The sequence below is a fragment of the Chionomys nivalis genome, chromosome 7 (assembly GCF_950005125.1).
Source record: "Chionomys nivalis chromosome 7, mChiNiv1.1, whole genome shotgun sequence".
NCBI classification, from domain to species: Eukaryota; Metazoa; Chordata; class Mammalia; order Rodentia; family Cricetidae; genus Chionomys; species Chionomys nivalis.
Window position 1 is genome coordinate 11,393,579 of NC_080092.1, and position 18,521 is coordinate 11,412,099.

At 49.7% G+C, this 18,521-nt stretch overlaps 1 protein-coding gene across 1 annotated transcript; it reads left to right on the plus strand.

Annotated features, from left to right (window-relative positions):
- Positions 1–9,864: 9,864 nt before the first annotated feature.
- Positions 9,865–16,200, plus strand: Zscan10 (zinc finger and SCAN domain containing 10). The gene is made up of 5 exons (XM_057773310.1): positions 9,865–10,260; positions 11,359–11,611; positions 11,792–11,856; positions 12,027–12,084; positions 14,642–16,200. Exons 1-5 carry the CDS (start codon positions 9,865–9,867, stop codon positions 16,198–16,200), a joined length of 2,331 nt encoding a protein of 776 aa, XP_057629293.1.
- The last annotated feature ends 2,321 nt before the right edge of the window (positions 16,201–18,521 follow it).

Consider the following 18,521-nt stretch of genomic DNA (forward strand, 5'->3'; position numbering starts at 1 on the left):
TGTGTAGTTCAGTGATGGAGACTTTACCTAGTGTGTAGGAAACACTGGATTCAAACCCAGCATCTACATAAAATAAAAAAAGGGACCAGGGAAGATCGCTCCGTCAGTGAGGTGTTTATAAACTCGTTCCCAGGACCCATGGTAAAAGTTTCCTCAGGCAGTACCAGTGCGGCCCTTCTTTTACTAACCCTCCCGCACAGCCCAGGCTCCTCCAGGACACACATGGAAGGCAGCTGAACACAGGCTGTAGGAAATGAAGGAAGAAGGAACACACGTTTCAGCTCCTTTTGGACCACTTTGGGGAGCTGCTCTGGTCTCTGGGAGAAAGCCTGATGCCTTACTGTCTCCCTGAACCACCCCAAGGGAGGGGTCTGTCTGGGGAGCATCTGCACGGCTTCTGAGTCTGAAGGTTTGATTATAGCATTCTCTGTTCTCTAAGTCTCTTAGTATCCTCATTTCCTAAGACAAAGAGGGATAATCAGTAAAAAGGAGGGAGATGACGCCTAAGGAGCTAATTCTCTGTAGGAGACTGACAGTGAGCAAGTCCCTACATGGTGCCTCGAGCAAGTGCCTATAGTCACCAAGGAAACCCAACAACCAACAACTCCTGCCACCTTCACTGTTGAAATCAGAGAGACAGAGAGACAGACAGACACACATATACAGAGGTGGAGGGAAGAGGTGAGGAGAGGAGAGAGTGCAGGGGAGGAGAAGGGAGAAAGTCTGGAGTACTGCAGCCTGGACCTGTGATGCAGCAGCTAATGTGTGGATTAAGAAGATAAGCTCTAGCAAACCCTGTCATCTGTGAGTTCTGTATCTGCAGTTCCCAGCTGGCCGTGGAAGGGAACCTGGGGAGCAGATGACATCTTTCATTAGCCCACCCGAGGCCCCGGATGGAGCTGCTGCACTCTCATACATCCCCACAGCAGTTGGCCAGAGAATCATAGCCATGCCTTTACTTTTGTTAGATACTGATGCCTGAGTGAAGAGCTTCTCGGAGCTTCTCTTGCTGAGACGAAGCCTCTCTCCATCCCTATGACAGACCTTCTCCAAGGACCCTGCTACACTCCTGGGCTGTTCTGCACCTCTAGTGGATCGAGGCAGCTCCTCTGCGAATGTGTCAGACAGGAGTACTTCAAATCTAAAGCTATCCTGAGCTATGAAAGAAGGCAAAACAACAGCAAAAACCAAGCAGGATGGAACATACTTAAAAACTCTAGGCCCTGTAGCTGGGCATGGTATCACACTCCTTTCACTCGAGTGACAGGGGCAGGGATAATGTCTGTGCATTCAAGGTCAGCCTGGTCTACATAGTGAATTCCAGGCCAACCAAGGCTACACAGTGAAACCCCATCTTAATAAATAACAAATCAATAAATAGAATCCCTTGGGAGGTGGATATAGGAGGGTCGAAAGTTCAAGGTTATCCTCAGAGCTGTTAATACACAGTAAGTTGGAGGCCAGCCTAGGCGGCCTAAGACCTAGTCTTTTTTTTTTTTTTAAAGATTTATTTATTAGTGATGTATACAGTGTATCCCTGTCCACCAGAGGAGGGCACCAGATCTCATTACAGATGATTGTGAGCCATCATGTGGTTGCTGGGAATTGAACTCAGAACCTCTGGAAGAACAGCCAGTGCTCTTAACCTCTGAGCCATCTCTCCAGCCCCCAGACCCAATCTTAATATAAGTGGGTAGAGGAGCAAAGAAGAAAGATATGAAGGAAAATTAAAATATAATTTATTAAGGATTAGAGAGATAGCTCAGTGGGTAAGACATGATTCTCTTCTCAGTACCCACATCAGAGATTCTGAACCTGTAACTCCAGTTTAGTGAGTGCAATGCCATCTCTCCTTTGCAGGCAGCTGCACACACGGGCACACAAACTCGTGGAGATACACACATTAAAATAGTGAATTAGGGACTGGTGGTAGCTCACAACTTTAACCTCGTCACTCAGAGGCAGAGGCAGGGAGATCTCTGCATTTGAGGACACCCTCGTCTACAAAGTGGGTTCCAGGACAGCCACAGTTACACAGAGAAACCCTGTCTCAAACCCCCCAAATAATAATAAAACAAAACAATTAATTAAACACGTAAAAACAACACGTGGTTGTAATTAATCCTGCAGCATGGCTGTCTCCTCAGCCAGGCCACCCCTCACCACCCAGCTCTGATCCCTTTGGCTTGCGCAAACTACAATGCAGCTGTTCTCTTGGAGCCTTTCCCTCTTTGTGGTGAACAAAAAAGCCTCATCTGCCCCAGTCCCAGACTCCTGCCCAACAGCCTCAGCCAGGGCTGTTTGGAGCAGTTTGTACCAGACTGTGCTGTCATTTGACCTAAGTGGCTTTTCCTTGTCCTGGTCCAGCCCCAAGAGGACAGGTGGAATCTTTTAGAGAGAAATATCAACCCTTCTGTTTCTGACTGTTGACATCAGGATAAGCTATGAAATTCTGGACCGGAAACCTCCAAACTCCTAGCACCCAGAACACTGCCTATTGGCTAGCTCAGGACAGCCTACAGTGCAGGCACAGGGGCACATCATGGGAATTAAGCTCCAAAGTCACTCGGGCTTAAAGGTTGCCTTTTAGAGTTGAGCTGTCAGTGCATTTTTAAGAAACCAGGGCCCTGTCATCATCCTGAAATACTTTTTGCTGCTGTCGCCTCCTGCTATGTGATACCTAGAATGTCACCAGTGTTGGCTTGACTTTCAGGCTGCAGTCGTAATTGAATCAGACACTGAAGCAGGTGGGGAGGGGGCACATGGGCATTCTGACCAGCTCAGCACCAGAAGGCAGGGTGCCCAGGCACACGCTGTCAGGTCCCTTCAGCTGTATCCTCATTCTTTCTCTTGCTGAGGTCTGTATGCCAGCCTGTGGGGCCTTTCTCTACATGTCAGAACATCTATTTTTCAAATGAAGCATGTCTATGTGTGTGTGTTCTTTCCTTGGAATGTGAAAACATGTGAACAATATTTTTTTTTACTGGTGTTCTGTTTGTTGGCCACTAGGCCTTGCTATGTACCCCAGGTTAACTTCAAATTCACTATATAGTCAAGGTTGGCCTTAGCTTTCTAAGGGCCGGGGAGACCGATTAGAGAGACTCAGCTCAGTGCAGGAAGGCTTCTGCTTCCCCAGTGTGGGCTACAAAATAAAAAAAGAGGCCGGGGCTATTTCTATTAGATATCAAAAATCCAGAAACCGGATAGGCCCAAGGCTAGGTAGGGCTAGTGGGTTAAGAGTGCCCATGTGGAGAGTTCAGGCCATGCAACGAGGCAAGAGCTGGGGAGCCTGTTCACACAAGCTTTAAGCACCTTTTGCTGCGCACCCCCGACCAACCCACCGCAACCAGAGACAAGAGGGTTTCTACCCACTGCTCCCAGATGTGCGTAAAGGGCAGGAATAGCTTGGAGAGAAAGCGCTCCAGCCCTTGGATTCTCTCACTGAGCCTAAGGCCACGCCTACACCAGGATGCCCCGCCCTGCCCGTCTGGCCCACCTCTCTTGGGGTGGGACTCCTAGAGAGTCAAAGTTGCTACGACTGTGGGAGGAGTCTGTAGCTGGAAGGAGAGGAACTAGGCTATTGAAAACTGAGAACATCTGGAGGGCGGTAGCAAAGCCGTACCGTCGCTCAGGCACCGAACCCTGTGCCGAGGACGTACAGACTGAGACGTCAGGACTCGGGGGGGGGGCGACCAGCGCCGAGTTTCCTTGACCCTGCGAGTGGTGGAGCGCACTCGGAGGCGGTGGACACACCACAGGGCACCACTGATTCCCCGAAGGAAGCGCTCTCTGTTGTGTTTGGGAGCACGTACTAAACTAATAACGCCCATCAAAGCAAAGGGGAGGGCTTGACTTTGAAGTGGGTCCAAAGCGGTTGGGGGAGGTCACTTCCCCTGAGGGGCGGGGCGAGGCGGAGGGCGGTGTTAGTAGGACAAAAGCCACTAACAGGATTCTGGGGGAGACTTCACAAAGTCATGAACTGGGGAGTTTTTGGTTCCTCATCACTTCTTCGTTTTTTCTTTTCTTTTCTTTCTTTCTTTGTGTGTGTGTATTAGAATTTTTACCTTCCCACCACCACTTTGTTTATTTATTTATTTATTTATTTAGGAATGGGGGCACGTGTGGAGACCAGGGAACAACTTGTGGGAGTCACTGGCCCAGTTTTTTGTTTGTTTGTTTGTTTGTTTCATTTTGAGGCAGGATCTTAGGTAACCCACTCTGATCTCGAACTCCATACTTAGCTGATGGTGACCTGAACTCCTGATCCTCCTGCCTCCGTTTCTCCAAAGCAGGGGTTAAGTGTGTGCACAAGCATACCCAGTTTATGATGTGTGGGGAACTGAACCCGGGGCTTCCTGCATGCCGGGCAAGCATTCTACCAAATGAGATGCAATCTCATCCCTTTGGTTTTGGGTTTTTGAGAAAGGTTCACTCTGTAGACCAAGATGATCTGGGTTTCATGGCAGTCCTTCGACCTCAGTCCCCCAAGTGATAGAATTACAGACTTAAGGCATCACACTTGGCTTCTGTTCCCTGTTTTCTTTTTTGAGACAGGGTCTCACTGTGTAGCCCTGTCTGGTCAGGAACCCAATCTGAAGACCAGGCTAGTCTTGAATTGATAGAGATCTATCTGCCTCTGCCTCCTGAGTGAGGAATTAGAGGCATGTGCCATGCCGGCTGGTCTGTTTTCTTTTCTTACCACCGCTGTGTCTCTGGTTCCTTGGAATGCAACTTCCATCCTCTCTCTCACACACCCAGGGTGGGGCCTCATTCCTCAGTTTAGCTCTCTGTCCTTAGAGCCTGCTGTTTTGACACAGTGTAGATAAATATTTGTCACATGAATGAAAAGTCAAGCAAAGAAGCCTACACACCAAGCAGCTCTTGTCCCAAAAGGGGCGCAAATCGGTCCCAATTTAGATGGGGATGCTCTGGCTCAGAGTAATTTGACTCTCAAGCAAAGTTGCAGTCTGGCTTCATCACTTCGTCTTGACTTTTCTGGCTCCGCCCTCTTCCCCACCTCACCCAAACTGGGACGTAAAGGGTTAATTCTTAGAAACCTCTTTATCCCCTTACCTGAAAGGGATGGGGCAGGGAACTTCCTGTCCCATTTTCTCCGAGTCCTTCCCCAGGCTGGCCTGCACTGACTCTGGTCCTGGATCTCCCCAAAGGGCCTCCAAACATCTCAGCCTCAGGAGGAGGTACCTGGAGTGGTGAGTTGAAAGGCTGGAATATAGGTTTACAGTGGGGTGGAGAGTGAAGGGGGTTTTCAGGCCCATGGTGGGCTGATAGCTAAAGCAAGGTCTTGGGAGAATGAGGGGGTCTGTGCGGGAGACTCCAAAGCCAGACAGCACGATGCACTCGTGGCCTTGGGGATTCGAGGGAGAGTCCTGGCGGTAACGGGTGCCATGTGTTTCCAGGTGGATGACCAGCACCAGGAGGGAACCAGGGTCTAAAGAAACCGGGTCAACAAATTTGAGCAAGTTACACCATTAGAACTATGAGCAGGGAGAGAGGTTATTTCTTGCAGAATACCACTCTGGCCTCAGACCTCTCCAGTGCGGGTGGGTTTTATGGCAACACCAACCTACAAATTAAACTGGCCACATTTTGGGTAGTGACTAAGAATTCCCTCGCCCCACACCCATCCAACCCCCTACAGAGGTGCATATTAATAGGGCTTTTGTCCTGGAGACCTGGGGGGGGGGGAGGGACAGACTTTCTAAAGCCAACTTGCCTGAATTCCATCTCTTGGAAACCCATTGGCGAGGCCTCACCTAGAAAGTGCAGCTGCTTTGTGTAGCTAGCCAGGCTGTGATTTGAGTTTGGAATTCTCTTATTTCTTATCCATGCTGCGATACTCCAAGCTAACATGGCAAAAATCTCATAATGCGGGGTGGAAATAATGAATCCAGAGCCCCATTTTCATGTTCGTGAGCCTCACAGCTGCACCAGCTGTGAGTAAATTATTCTTAGTCTCTCTGAACTTGTTAGAGTAAATCTTGATTTAGCAAGTGGATTGAAGCTGGTGGAAGTGAGCTTGGGCTGCCAAACGCTCAGTTTGCGCTAGCATCTGCTGCAGGGTAGGCGGCCAGAGTGATCTCATTCTCTAGTTGTCTTTCTTTTTTAAAGACTTATTTATTTATGTATATTGATGTTTTGCGTGTATGTACATCTGCACACCGGAAGAGGCCATCAAATCCCATAAACAGCTGTAAGCTGCCATGTGGCTGCTGGGAATTGAACTCATGACCTCTGGAAGAGCAGCTGGTGGTCTTAGCCTCAAGCATCTCTCCAGCCCCTTTCGTTGTTTTTCATATGCTTCTTCATACAGAGAAATGAAATCTTGAAGCAAGATTTCATTTGTGTGTAAGAGAGAGGGATTAGGGCTTGGCACACCCGTTTGGCAAGCACCCTACTTCTAAGATACATCTCCAACCCCTCTCGGTTTCCATTTGGACAAAGGCTCTCACTAACTTGCCCAGACCACCTTTCTAACTCACTCTACCTGGAGTCCAGGCCAGCCTGGACTTTGACTCCTCCTTCAACCCATGCCTAGCTTGATAACACTCCCCTCCCCCCTTTTTTTATTTATTCATTTATTTGTTCGTTGTTTTCTGAGAACGGGCCATGTATCAATTCATGTATCATTAATTCCCATGAATGCATGACCTTCCTGCCTCTACCTCCCTTGGTCTGGGATTTGGGGCACGTGCCACCACCCCTGGTGTGTGGGTGCCGGGGATTGGACCCAGGGCTTGGTGTGTATTTGCTAGGCTAGCACTATACCAACAGAGCTACATCCCAAGTCCCATCCGCTTGTGTTGAGTGTTTATCATATACCTTAACTGCACTTGAACCTTACTATAGTCGTTTTTGGATTCCTAGGACTTCAAGGTAGGCATTGTTATTGCTGTGTCATTGCGCATGCTCGGTCATTGAAGTTGCCACTTCAGATGCCAGGCAAAGACTTACTGAACTAGGTCCAGTGCCTCCTGTTCAGGCCAGGCACAGAGATTGCAATGAACAGTAATTGGGGTACGTTAGCCAATGGATGGTACGCTCTAGGGTTCCAGAACAGAGACACCAACGCAATAGGAAAAGCACTTAGAGAATGGATGTCTGAAGTACAGGAAAGAGCCCGGATTGGACTGGCTGTGTGTGGGAGGGAAAGGAGCCAGAGGGAGAAACGTGTCAGGAGCTAGGCCAGCACCATACCCCTCTTTCCCTCGGCCAGCTTAAAAGCAGGGTTTCCTTTGTTCTGTAACAGACCCGCACACTACAGCCCTCCTACAGAGGGAATTTAGAGAACTATGCAAAATTCAGGGCAGAGGCATTTTGCCTACCTTCTGATAGCCTTGAAAACGTGTTACAATCAATAATGATGAGAACAATAACCACAAGCCCCACTCCACGTACACCACTGTTATTAGGATGAGGCTCTGGTCCCATCCCCCTACTCAGCCTTCCCACCACGTGGTTCCCCGTGGGAACGTGGGGGTCGGCTTGTTGATGCGTAGCTCAGCAGTAGGGTTATTTGCCTAACATTCCTGAGACTTCTGGGTCCCATGCCCAACCTGGAAAGAGAAGCTTAAAACTTTCTCAGCAGTACTGAAGGATTTAATTGAGCCCAAGTGATTAAGCCCTTAGTCCTTAGGAAGGAAGGAGTAGCCCTTGGGCTATAGGGAAAGGAGGGGCTTGTGCCTGTAGAACCGGAGCCCCTGGTGGTGAGTTAAACACTTTCCTTTGCTAGCAGGGATTGAGTGACTACCTGAAGTGGCAGAGAGAAAGGGAGCCAGCGCCAGAGCTATAATCCCACTTGGGAGGTGAGATAGGACTGAATTCAAAGTTTCCTGGCGTACCCTAGTTAATGCACTGTATTCAATACACTGTTTTTCAAAAAGAAAAAAAGGGGGGTAAATCTGTAGAACAGTTCCCACTTACAGGCATGTATGTATGTATGTATATATTTACTTGCTGATTGGGAATAAATCAGATCCCCTTCTGCATTCCTATGGGGGAGGTCTTGTTTTATTGGTTCTCCAAGATACAGACCTGAAGGGGTTGAAATGAAAAACATTTTTAAAGATTTATTTTTATTTTGTATGGATAAATGCTTTGCCTGCGTGCATGTATGTGCACTGCATGCTTGCCTGGTGCCCCCAGAAGCCAGAAGAGAGCACTAGATGCCTTGGAACTGGAGTTACAGGTGGCTGTAAGTCATCATATGGGTGCTGAGAACCGACCTGAGTCCTTTACAAGAGCACCAAGTGTTCTTAACCTCTGAGAAGTCTGCCTTTCCAGTTCCAAGAAATGAGGCATTTTTCTGTCTTTGGTCTCTCTTCCACAGTGCTCCGTGCCCCAGTGGCTGCAAATCTCTGTGGATGTAGATCAGGATAAACATCCAGAATGGTTCAGTTTCTGTGTGTGTGTGTGTGTGCAGATCTATGCAAGTGCAGAGAAAGACGGCACTGAGCATGCTCCATTATCACCGCTGCCTTAGTCCTTTGAGCTGTGTCTCTTCCTGAACCTGGATCTTGTTTTTCAGCTACACCAGCAGCCAGAAATCCCCACTGCTGCTCCTGCATCTCACATTGGTAGGGTTTCAGTGGTGTATGGGAATATGTCTTGTTTGTTATGTGGACACTGAGGTTCAAACTCTGGACAGTGTCCTCTCATGGCTCATGGCAAGTGCTTTTTTTTTTTTTTTTTTTTTTTTTTTTTTTTTTGGTTTTTCTAGACAGGGTTTCTCTGTAGCTTTGGTTCCTGTCCTGGAACTAGCTCTGTAGACCAGGCTGGCCTCAAACTCACAGAGATCTGCCTGCCTCTGCCTCCCGAGTGCTGGGATTAAAGGTGTGCGCCACCACCTCTGCCCGGCTGCAAGTGCTCTTGCTAACCAAACTATTTTCACTCTCACCTTCCCCAACCCCCATTCTTTTGAGACAAAGTCCCTAGCCCTGGTTAGCCTAAAACTTCCTATGTAGCCGAGAATGACTGTGAACGTCTGCTCTTCCTATCTCCAATTCCTGGTTATAGACTGCCCCACTGTGCCCAGGGTATACAGCACTGACTGGGGATTGAACCCAGAGGATTGTGTGCGCTAGGCAAGGACTCCCCCAACAGAATTATGTCCCCAGCCCTGTTTTTCTGCCCTTGAATGATTGCTCTGTTGGCTTCGCTGCTGCTGGGGGGGTGGGGGGTCATTACTCGTGACAGTGGGAAAGAACTCAGAAAGTCACATTCGATTTTGTAAAAAAAAACTTGACAGTGCACTACATGTGTGCAGGGCCCTCCGGGACCAGAAGAGGGTGGCAGACCTCTTTAGAGCTGAGGGTACAGAGGACTGGGAATTGAGCCTGGGTCCCCTGGAAGAGCAGTCAGTGCTCTTAACTGCCGAGCTTATCTTTCTAGACTCCCCCCTTTTTAAAAATTTTATTTGTTTGTTTGTTTGTTTATTTATTGCCAGGTCTTTCTTTTTAGTCCTGGAACTCTGTGTAGCCCAGGTTGGCCTTGATCTCAATCTCCTAGAGATTCTCTTACACCTGCCTAGTAGTGCTGAGATTAGGGAGGCGAGCCATCACGCCTGGCCCATATTTGTATTTTTTTTTTTTTAATGCCTGTAACTCAGGTGGGAGTTAGCTTTCCTGCAGTATGTCTTGCTTTTGTGTCCTACCCCACCTCCTTCTCCCCCTTATGTAGATAAGGCTGGCCTGGAATTCCTGATCCTTGTCTCTATATCCTGAGTTCTGGGAAAACAGGCACCAGCTTTCCTGCGGGAGATCTTATTTCAGGGTCTTCAACTCCACAGGTGTGGGAAGCGCCAAAGAAGGGGACTTAAGAGCGGTCTGGTTTGAGGAGGCGTGAAGGATGCTGGCAGAACCAGTCCCGGATGCTCTGGAACAAGAGCAGTTCGGAGCGGTGAAACTGGAGGAGGATGACCTGCCTGGCGAGGAGGATCCCAGAATAATAGAGGTCAGGCCTCGGCCAGAGGTGGCCCACCAGCTCTTCAGATGCTTCCAGTACCAGGAAGACATGGGGCCGCGGGCATCCCTGGGCCGGCTCCGGGAACTCTGCAACCACTGGCTGCGGCCTGCGCTGCACACCAAAAAACAGATTCTGGAGCTGCTGGTGCTGGAGCAGTTCCTGAGCGTCTTGCCCCCGCACGTGCTGAGCCGCCTGCAGGGCCAGCCACTCAGGGATGGAGAGGAGGTGGTACAACTGCTGGAGGGCGTGCCCAAAGACTCCAGCCACGTGGGGCCACTGGTGAGATGGGGCTGGACCATAAACTGTGAGGGTGGGGCTGAGTGGAGAGAAACTGGTTACCACAAGAAGAAAGCTTTTCAAATTCCGCTTGCGTCCATCAGCGAGCAGAGCTAGGAACCAATGTCTTTCGGTATGCTCTATCCAGAGAGCTGGTGTTTAGCAGGTAGCAGATTAAGATCGGAAAATAGAAAAACTGCCAGCTCACCTCCAGGCAGCAAGCAGGGAATGGAGGGTGTCAGCAAAAGCAGTCAATCACTCGGACTTAGGGTCATCCTGTGGTCACATTTCATTTCTTTTTAAGACAGCGTCTCTCTAGGTAGCCCTGGCTGCCTGGAACTCTGTGCAGACCATTCTGGCTTTTAACATACAAAGAGCAGTTTGTCTCTGCCTCCCGAGTGCTGGCATTAAAGTCATTCTCCACCACACCCAGCCTCTGGGCACTTTTCTGATGCTTGTTGGGTCTTGAGTCTCTTTCATTATCACCCCTGCCCTCTTTTTGTGTTCTGCTGAAGTCCGGGAGCTGGGTGCTTCCTAGAACACTGCCGTCGAGTTAGCTTCCGCTGCTACCAGCCCTGTCCTCCGGAGGCATCTGAGCCATCGCGGGTGTTAACTTGGAACGAACTGTTAAAAGTGTGTGCGAGCTGAGCTATTAATAGCATGCACGTGTAGATTCCTTTCCACAGTATGAAGTACAAGTGCGTTCTTTTTTTTTTGTTTGTTTTTTTTTTTTGTTTTTTTGTTTTTTTTTTTTTGTTTGTTTGTTTTTTGTTTTTCGAGACAGGGTTTCTCTGTGGCTTTGGAGCCTGTCCTGGAACTAGCTCTGTAGACCAGGCTGGTCTCGAACTCACAGAGATCCGTCTGCCTCTGCCTCCTGAGTGCTGGGATTAAAGGCATGCGCCACCATCGCCCGGCATACAAGTGTGTTCTTATAAAGTAGACTATAAAAGTGCCCCTTCTGTCCTCTGTCCCCTGTCACATCGCTAACCCATTCTTACCCTCTTAGCTGTGCGACCCTCTCCCTGTGTCTCTCTGTCCTGTCTGGTAGACTCAGTAGTCTCGTGCAGCCTGGCTGCCCCCTAAGACAGATGTCTTCAACAGGACTTTAGCTTCAGTGCCGGCAAGAATGCTCCTGCAGACATCGTCTCAGAGGGGCAGCAGAGCCCTTCCCAGGTCCCCAGCCAAAGCCCTAAAAGGGAGCTGCCCTTGGAAGAGACTCCAGCCCTGCACCCGTTGAACGAATTACCCCCATCTCAGCCAGTTCCCACCAGGCCTGCTGAACCTGAAGAGCGGAGACTTGCACCAAGTTCAAATTGGCCAGTGAGCCCAGAGCCCCAGGACCCACAAGAAAGCCGTGAGGACCTGGTGTCCTGGGAGGCTGGAGGTGTGGGTGGGGGCTGGAGGCTGGGGAGGAGTGTGTGGTAGGAGAATGTCGGGATATCTTCATGGTTTCAGAGGATGGGTGGTCATGTCTTTAAAGCCATATAGCTGGCAACACTTCTAACAGCCTTGTCTTCCTCTCTTATGCTTTCAGACCCTTCCCAGGGCCCCTCATGGCTTGAGGAGAATTCCAGAGACCAAGAGCTGGCAGCTGTGTTGGTAAGCTGAGCCGATTCCTGTCACAGGTCTTTCTCGGGCCCCACAATATTCTCTACCTTCTACCTTTTAGCCGTCCATGTTTCCTCCTATTTAACCCCAGAAAGTGATTCCACTTCACGAAGGCCACAGAGCCCGTTCCTCACTCAGAGGGGTCTCGGCTCTCATTGCAGGAGTCCCTTACCTTTGAGGACACCTCAGAGAAGAAAACCTGGCCTGCAAACCCTCTTGGTAAGCTCCTCCACAGTCATGGTTACTGAATGCTCTTTGCTCATGGTTCCAGATAGCATCTGACTTTTTTTTTTTTTTTTTTTTTTTTGGTTTTTCGAGACAGGGTTTCTCTGTAGCTTTGGTGCCCGTCCTGGAACTAGCTCTTGTAGACCAGGCTGGCCTCGAACTCACAGAGATCCACCTGCCTCTGCCTCCCGAGTGCTGGGATTAAAGGCGTGCGCCACCACCGCCCGGCATCTGACTTTCTAAACTTTCGATGCTGACTAAGTCTTTGGTTTCATTCATCTATTTGTTTAGCGGTCCTCAGAACCAAATGTCCTCCTTCCCCTTCTTTTTTTTTAAAAAAATATTTATTTATTATGGATACAATATTCTGTTTGCATATATGCCTGCTAGAAGAGGACACCAGACCTCATTACAGATGGTTGTGAGCCACCATGTGGTTGCTGGGAATCGAACTCGGGTCCTTTGGAAGAGCATGCAATGCTCTTAACCGCTGAGCCATCTCTCCAGCCCCCTTCCCCTTCTTTCTGACAGCTCCTGCTCTGTGTGTCTGCTTTTTGTTTTTATTTTTGTTTGTTTTTTTGAGACAGGGTTTTTCTGTGTAGCCCTGGCCGTCCTAGAACTCACGCTATAGACCAGACTGGCCTCGAACTCACAAAGATTCACCTGTTTCTGCCTCCCAAATGCTAGGATTAAAGGCGTGACCACCACTGCCAGGCTAAGAAGTTGTTATTCCTAGATATGGTCTCATTATGATTTTGACTCAAGAGCCTCCTGCCTCTGTCACCTGAGTGCTGGGACTATAGAGGCCTGCACGGCTACACCCATATGTCTCTTAATTTTGAGCCTTAAAATAGATATTGAAGGGAAGCAGTGTGGCTCCGTGTTAAGAGTCCTTCCCTAGCATGCAAAAGACTCTAGGATCAGTCAACCTAACAAAAAGGGTGCCAGAGAGATGGCTCGGCACTTAGGAGCACTGGCTGATCCTCCAGAGGACCCTAGCTCAATTTCCAGCACCCCCATAATGGCTCACAACTGTCTGCAACTAATTCTGGGGGGAGCTGAGGCCCTCTCCTGGCCACCATGGATACTGCATGCTTGTGTTACAAGTACAAGCATGTGTGCAGAATACCGATACACAAAAAAACTGGGGGAAAAAAAGTGGTCAAGAAATAGACTACTAGTGGATATGAGATAGTCCTGATTGTTGAATGACATTGTAAATATATTTAGTGGGCCTAAATTGTACACTTTAAAAGGATGTGGTGGAGCCAGGCATGGTGTGTGATGTGATCCCAGCATTTGGGAGTCTGAGGTGGTGGGATCCCTAGTAGCAGGCAATATGGAGACTGAAAAACAGCAGGAAGTGGGGAGCAGAGAACAAAGACTTTTTTTTTTTTAAAGATTTATTATGTATACAACATTCTGCCTCGATGTATGCCCGCACGCCAGAAGAGGGCGCCAGATCTCATTACAGATGATTGTGAGCCACCATGTGGTTGCTGGGAATTGAACTCAGGACCTCTGGAAGAGCAGCCAGTGCTCTTAACCTCTGAGCCATCTCTCCAGCCCCGAACAAAGACTTTTTAAGTTGTTTGTTTGGTTTTGGTTTTTAGTTGTTTTGAGACAGGATTTCTCTGCATAACAGCTCTGGCTGTCCTGTAACTAGCTCTGTAGACCAGGCTGGTCTCGAACTCACAGAGAATGCTACTTCCCTCTGCCTCCTAAGTGCCGGGATTAAAGGCGTGCACCGCCACCACCTGGTGATCAAAGACATTCTTATTTGTCCTCAGACTGCCCATCCCAGCTTTACAGGATCCTGGGTTTCTTTCTACATCTGTGCCCACCAGGATCTGATGAGGCCTAGTAGTTCTTTCAGTGATAACTTCTCTTCCTTCCTTTTCCTTCTTCCCTCTTCCTCCTCTTTTTCCACCTCTTTTCTTCTCTACCTCCTCCTTCTCTTCTTTTTTTTTAAATATTTTATTTATTTATTATGTATACAATATTCTGTCTGTGTGTGCTTATGCCTGAAGGCTAGAAGAGGGCACCAGATCTCATTACAGATGGTTGTGAGCCACCATGTGGTTGCTGAGAATTGAACTCAGGACCTTTGGAAGAGCAGGCAATGCTCTTAACCTCTGAGCCATCTCTCCAGCCGCCTTCTTTTTTTTTTTTTAACAAATTTATTTATTATGTATACAATATTCTGTCTGTGTTTATGTCTGTAGGCCAGAAGAGGGCACCAGACCTCATTACAGATGGTTGTGAGCCACCATGTGGTTGCTGGGAATTGAACTTGGGACCTTTGGAAGAGCAGGCGATGCTCTTAACCACTGAGCCATTTCTCCCGCCCGCCCTGCCCCTCCTTCTCTTCTTTCTTTCTTGGTTGTCCTCATTTTGTGAGGCAGGGTCTGTCTTGTAGTCATGGCTGTTCTGGAAATATGTAGAGCGGGCTCGTAGCGAACTCAGACATCTGCCTGCCTCTGTCTCCTAAGTTGCTGGAGTTAAGGTGCTCACCACCATTTCCAGCTCTCTGAGTTTGCTTCTTTCCTAGGACTTACAAGCAGAATGCCTGACCAGGAGGAACTTAAAGTTGAAGAACCTAAATCGACTATCTGGCCTGTCATCATTTTATCCGAGTCCCAGGCAGAGGGCCCTGGAGTCATAGTAGAGCCTCCGTCCCAGACAGCAGAGCAGGAGGCAAACGGTACTGGTTGGGGAGGGACCCCTGCTGACAGCAGTGAAGTTGTGGAGGTCAGAGTAGGCGCCCCAGAGTCCGAGACAGAGTCGCAGTTTATCTGCACGGAGTGTGGAGTCAGCTTCCTGCAGCTGTCCGGCCTTCAGGCCCACCAGCTACAGGCCCACCCAGGCTCTCAATCTCAGCCAAGCTCTCGTTCCTTCCGATGTCTGTGGTGCGGAAAGACTTTTGGGCGCAGCTCCATCCTCAAGCTGCACGTGCGCATACACACAGATGAGAGGCCCCATGCCTGTCACCTCTGCAGCCACCGCTTCCGCCAGAGCTCACACCTGGCGAAGCACTTGCTAACGCATTCCTCGGAGCCTGCCTTCCGATGTGCTGAGTGTGACCAGGGCTTCCAGCGTCGCTCCAACCTCATGAAGCACCTGCTGGCACATTCCCAGGAACAAAATCCCACACCAGACCCAGAAGGCAAGACGAAAGTGGCAGAGAAGGCGGTCGTCCTTTGTTCCCACTGCGGGCAGACCTTCCAACGGCGCTCTAGCTTAAAGCGTCACCTGCGGATTCATGCGAAGGGCAAGGATCGGCAGTCCTCGGAAGACCCCGGCAGCCCTAGCTCTCGCCAGGAGAACAAGCCCTATGTGTGTAGTGACTGTGGCAAGGCCTTCCGACGAAGCGAGCATCTGATGAGCCACAAGCGAGTCCATACCGGTGAACGACCCTTTTCCTGCCAGGTCTGTGGCCGCTGCTTCACCCAAAGTTCTCAACTGATCAGCCACCAGCAGGTGCACACAGGTGAGAAGCCTCACGCTTGTCCCCAGTGCAATAAACGCTTTGTGAGACGTACGAGCCTTGCCCGCCATCTATTGACCCACGGTGGCCTCCGGCCTTACCACTGTGCCCAGTGTGGCAAAAGCTTCAGCCAAATGCAAGACCTGACTCGCCACCTGCTCAGCCACACAGGAGAGAAGCCCTGCCGATGCAGCGAGTGCGGAGAGAGGTTCAGCCAGAGTGCCCACCTGGCACGCCACCAACGCATCCACACGGGGGAGAAGCCCCACGCCTGTGACACCTGTGGTCACCGCTTCCGCAACAGCTCCAACTTGGCCCGCCACCGCCGCAGCCACACGGGCGAACGGCCCTATAGCTGCCCAACCTGCGGCCGCAGTTTCCGGCGCAATGCGCACCTGCAGCGCCACCTGGTCACACACACCACATCCAGGCAAGAGATGGAAGAACCCCAGGAATGCCCGGAGTGTGGCAAGAGCTTCAGTCGCAGCTGCAACTTGCTGCGCCATCTGATGGTTCACACAGGCGCAAGGCCTTACTCCTGTGCTCTGTGTGGCCGTGGCTTCAGCCGCAATTCGCACCTACTGCGCCACCTGCGAACCCACGCCCGGGAGACGCTGTACTAGCTTCACCCCTGCTCCGGCAGCCTTGTTCTGTACGCACCTCCCTGCATGAGTAGTAGTCCCTGTGAACGTCCCTTCACTCATACCTCCTCTTGGTTCCTCCATGTTCTGCGTCCCCACCTTTGGCCTCTTTTCCCTGACCTTAGGTATGTGTTTTCAGATGCTTTAAGTAAAGTTACCTTCTCAAAATTGGTCCTTCTGATCTTTCTTTATTATTATTATTATTATTAATCATTTGAGAAAGGGTCTTCTGTCCTATAGCTGAGAGTGATCTCAAATTTCTGGTCTTGCCTCTACCTTCTGAGTGTTTGGATTATAGATATGCCATGCATATGGTTTATGCAGAGCCGAGTATCAAACCTAGGACCTTCAAGGCAAACACTCAACCAAATGAACTGCGTCTCCTGTTGAGGAGACAAGAGTCTCCTATGTCAGACAAGAGTCATAGTGCTGAGCTGTCCTCTTCTGGCTTCTATGCAAGACCAGCAAAGTCCCATCAAACACCACATTCCCCCACCCCCACCCCGGTGACATGGTTCCTTCCTGTCTTTCTGACTTCAGAAGGTTCTCTAGCGGGCTGAAGAGGTGAGGGTGCCCAGAGGGACAGACAACTGAGGGTAGGAAGTCCAGCACAGTCACCCTCGGCTTTTCTCAGGCATTTTCTGAAATCGGTGTCCCCAACATCACATCTCAGGCTCCTGTGGCTAGTGGAACTCACTAAGATAGAATCTAGGGTGAAGCGGGGGTGTCCTTGGAAACTTGATGTGGATCCTTTGTAACGTTCCCAAACTGAACAATGCAAGCTGTTGGCAAGGCAAATCAGCTACCTACTGAGATCAGCTAACCGCCCACAATCCTCTAATTCAGTGCTGGTCTGGACATTGGCCCTATGCCTGGGTATTACACATCGGGAAGTCTTAGCTGCCTCCTTGCCTGTAAGTCAGGTGACTTAGAGTAAAAACAGAAGTTGGCTCTAGAATTTCTGTCACAGGCTTTTCAAGGAAAAGGCTGTATTTTTTTTTTTAATGGTGGATTTCACAAAATAATGTTATTTCATGGCAGGAACTAAGTTCCATCCAGAGCTCTGCACCAAGAACTGACCATAAATAATGGGGGAAGTATAAACTGTGTGTGTGTGGTGCGTGTGTGGGCGCCCGTGTGCGTATGCATGTACATGGGTATCAAACCTAGGACCCCCACATGCTGAATCTGTGCTTCACCAGTGAGATGCTCCGCAACCGTGTAGTGACTCTTAGGCCCAGTCAGCAGCAATCTCCCAGCTCTGCACAAGGTTCAGCCCCCAAAGGTTGGGAAGGTTAGGATGTGGTCATGGACCTGGTTGTCACAGAATGCTTTTCTTTCATTAGTGGTCCTGGAGAAGGAAACTTCAAACAGAAAGGATTAGTTCTCTAGGAGCCTAGGAGGGCGCACACACAGGGTTAAGCTGTGTCTATTAAGATAAATGCCATGCATGCTGGGTTGTTGAAGGGGACAGAACCTGAGATGCTTCCTTCCAAGGGAGGGAGGGCCTGGCTTGGTGACTAACAACGCTTGAGGGACAGAGGAGTAGAGTCCAGCCTGAGTGACATAGACCTCATCTGAAAGGTGAACCGAGGACAGGAAAAGCACACGTCTAGAGTATGCATCTGGAGTACACATCTGGAGCACACGTCTAGAGCACACATCTAGAGTACATGTCTGGAGTGCATGTCTAGAGTGCACATCTGGAGCACACGCCTGGAGCAGGCATCTAGAGCACACGTCTGGAGCACGCATCTAGAGTACAAGTCTGGAGTACACGTCTAGAGCACGCATCTAGAGGGCACATTTGGAGCACACGTCTACAGCACGTGCATCTAGAGTGCACATCTGGAGCACACATCTAGAGCACAAGTCTGGAGCACACGTCTGGAGCATGCGTCTGGAGCACACGTCTGGAATACACGTCTAGCATGCATAAGGCCCTGGACTCAGTTCTCAGAACTGCCAGAAAACGAACCAAATGGACACGGCAGGAGCAAACAAGTGACTCGTGTTTGGAATCCTCACACCTGGGACGCAGGAGGATCTTGAGTTTGAGACCACCCTGCCCTGCATGACAAGATCCTGCCTAAACTTTGTCCTGGTGCCGCACGCCTTTAATCCCAGCACTCAGGAAGCGGAGGCAGGGTCCAGGAGCAGCCCGGTTTACACAGAGAGTTCAGGACAGCCAGAGCCACATAGAAAAACTCTGTCTCAATAAGTAAATAAATAAATAGAAACAACGAATTAAATTTAAGGAAAAAAAAGCAAAGAGGCCCTGGAGAGATAGCTCAACAGTCACC

Bases quoted from the DNA above. Each gene is read 5' to 3' on its own strand.
- Zscan10 (XM_057773310.1), top strand. From the start codon at position 9,865: ATGCTGGCAGAACCAGTCCCGGATGCTCTGGAACAAGAGCAGTTCGGA. The intron at 11,612-11,791 runs GTGAGGACCTGG...TTATGCTTTCAG, and splicing joins CCAGGACCCACAAGAAAGCC to ACCCTTCCCAGGGCCCCTCA. The intron at 12,085-14,641 runs GTAAGCTCCTCC...CTTCTTTCCTAG, and splicing joins CTGGCCTGCAAACCCTCTTG to GACTTACAAGCAGAATGCCT.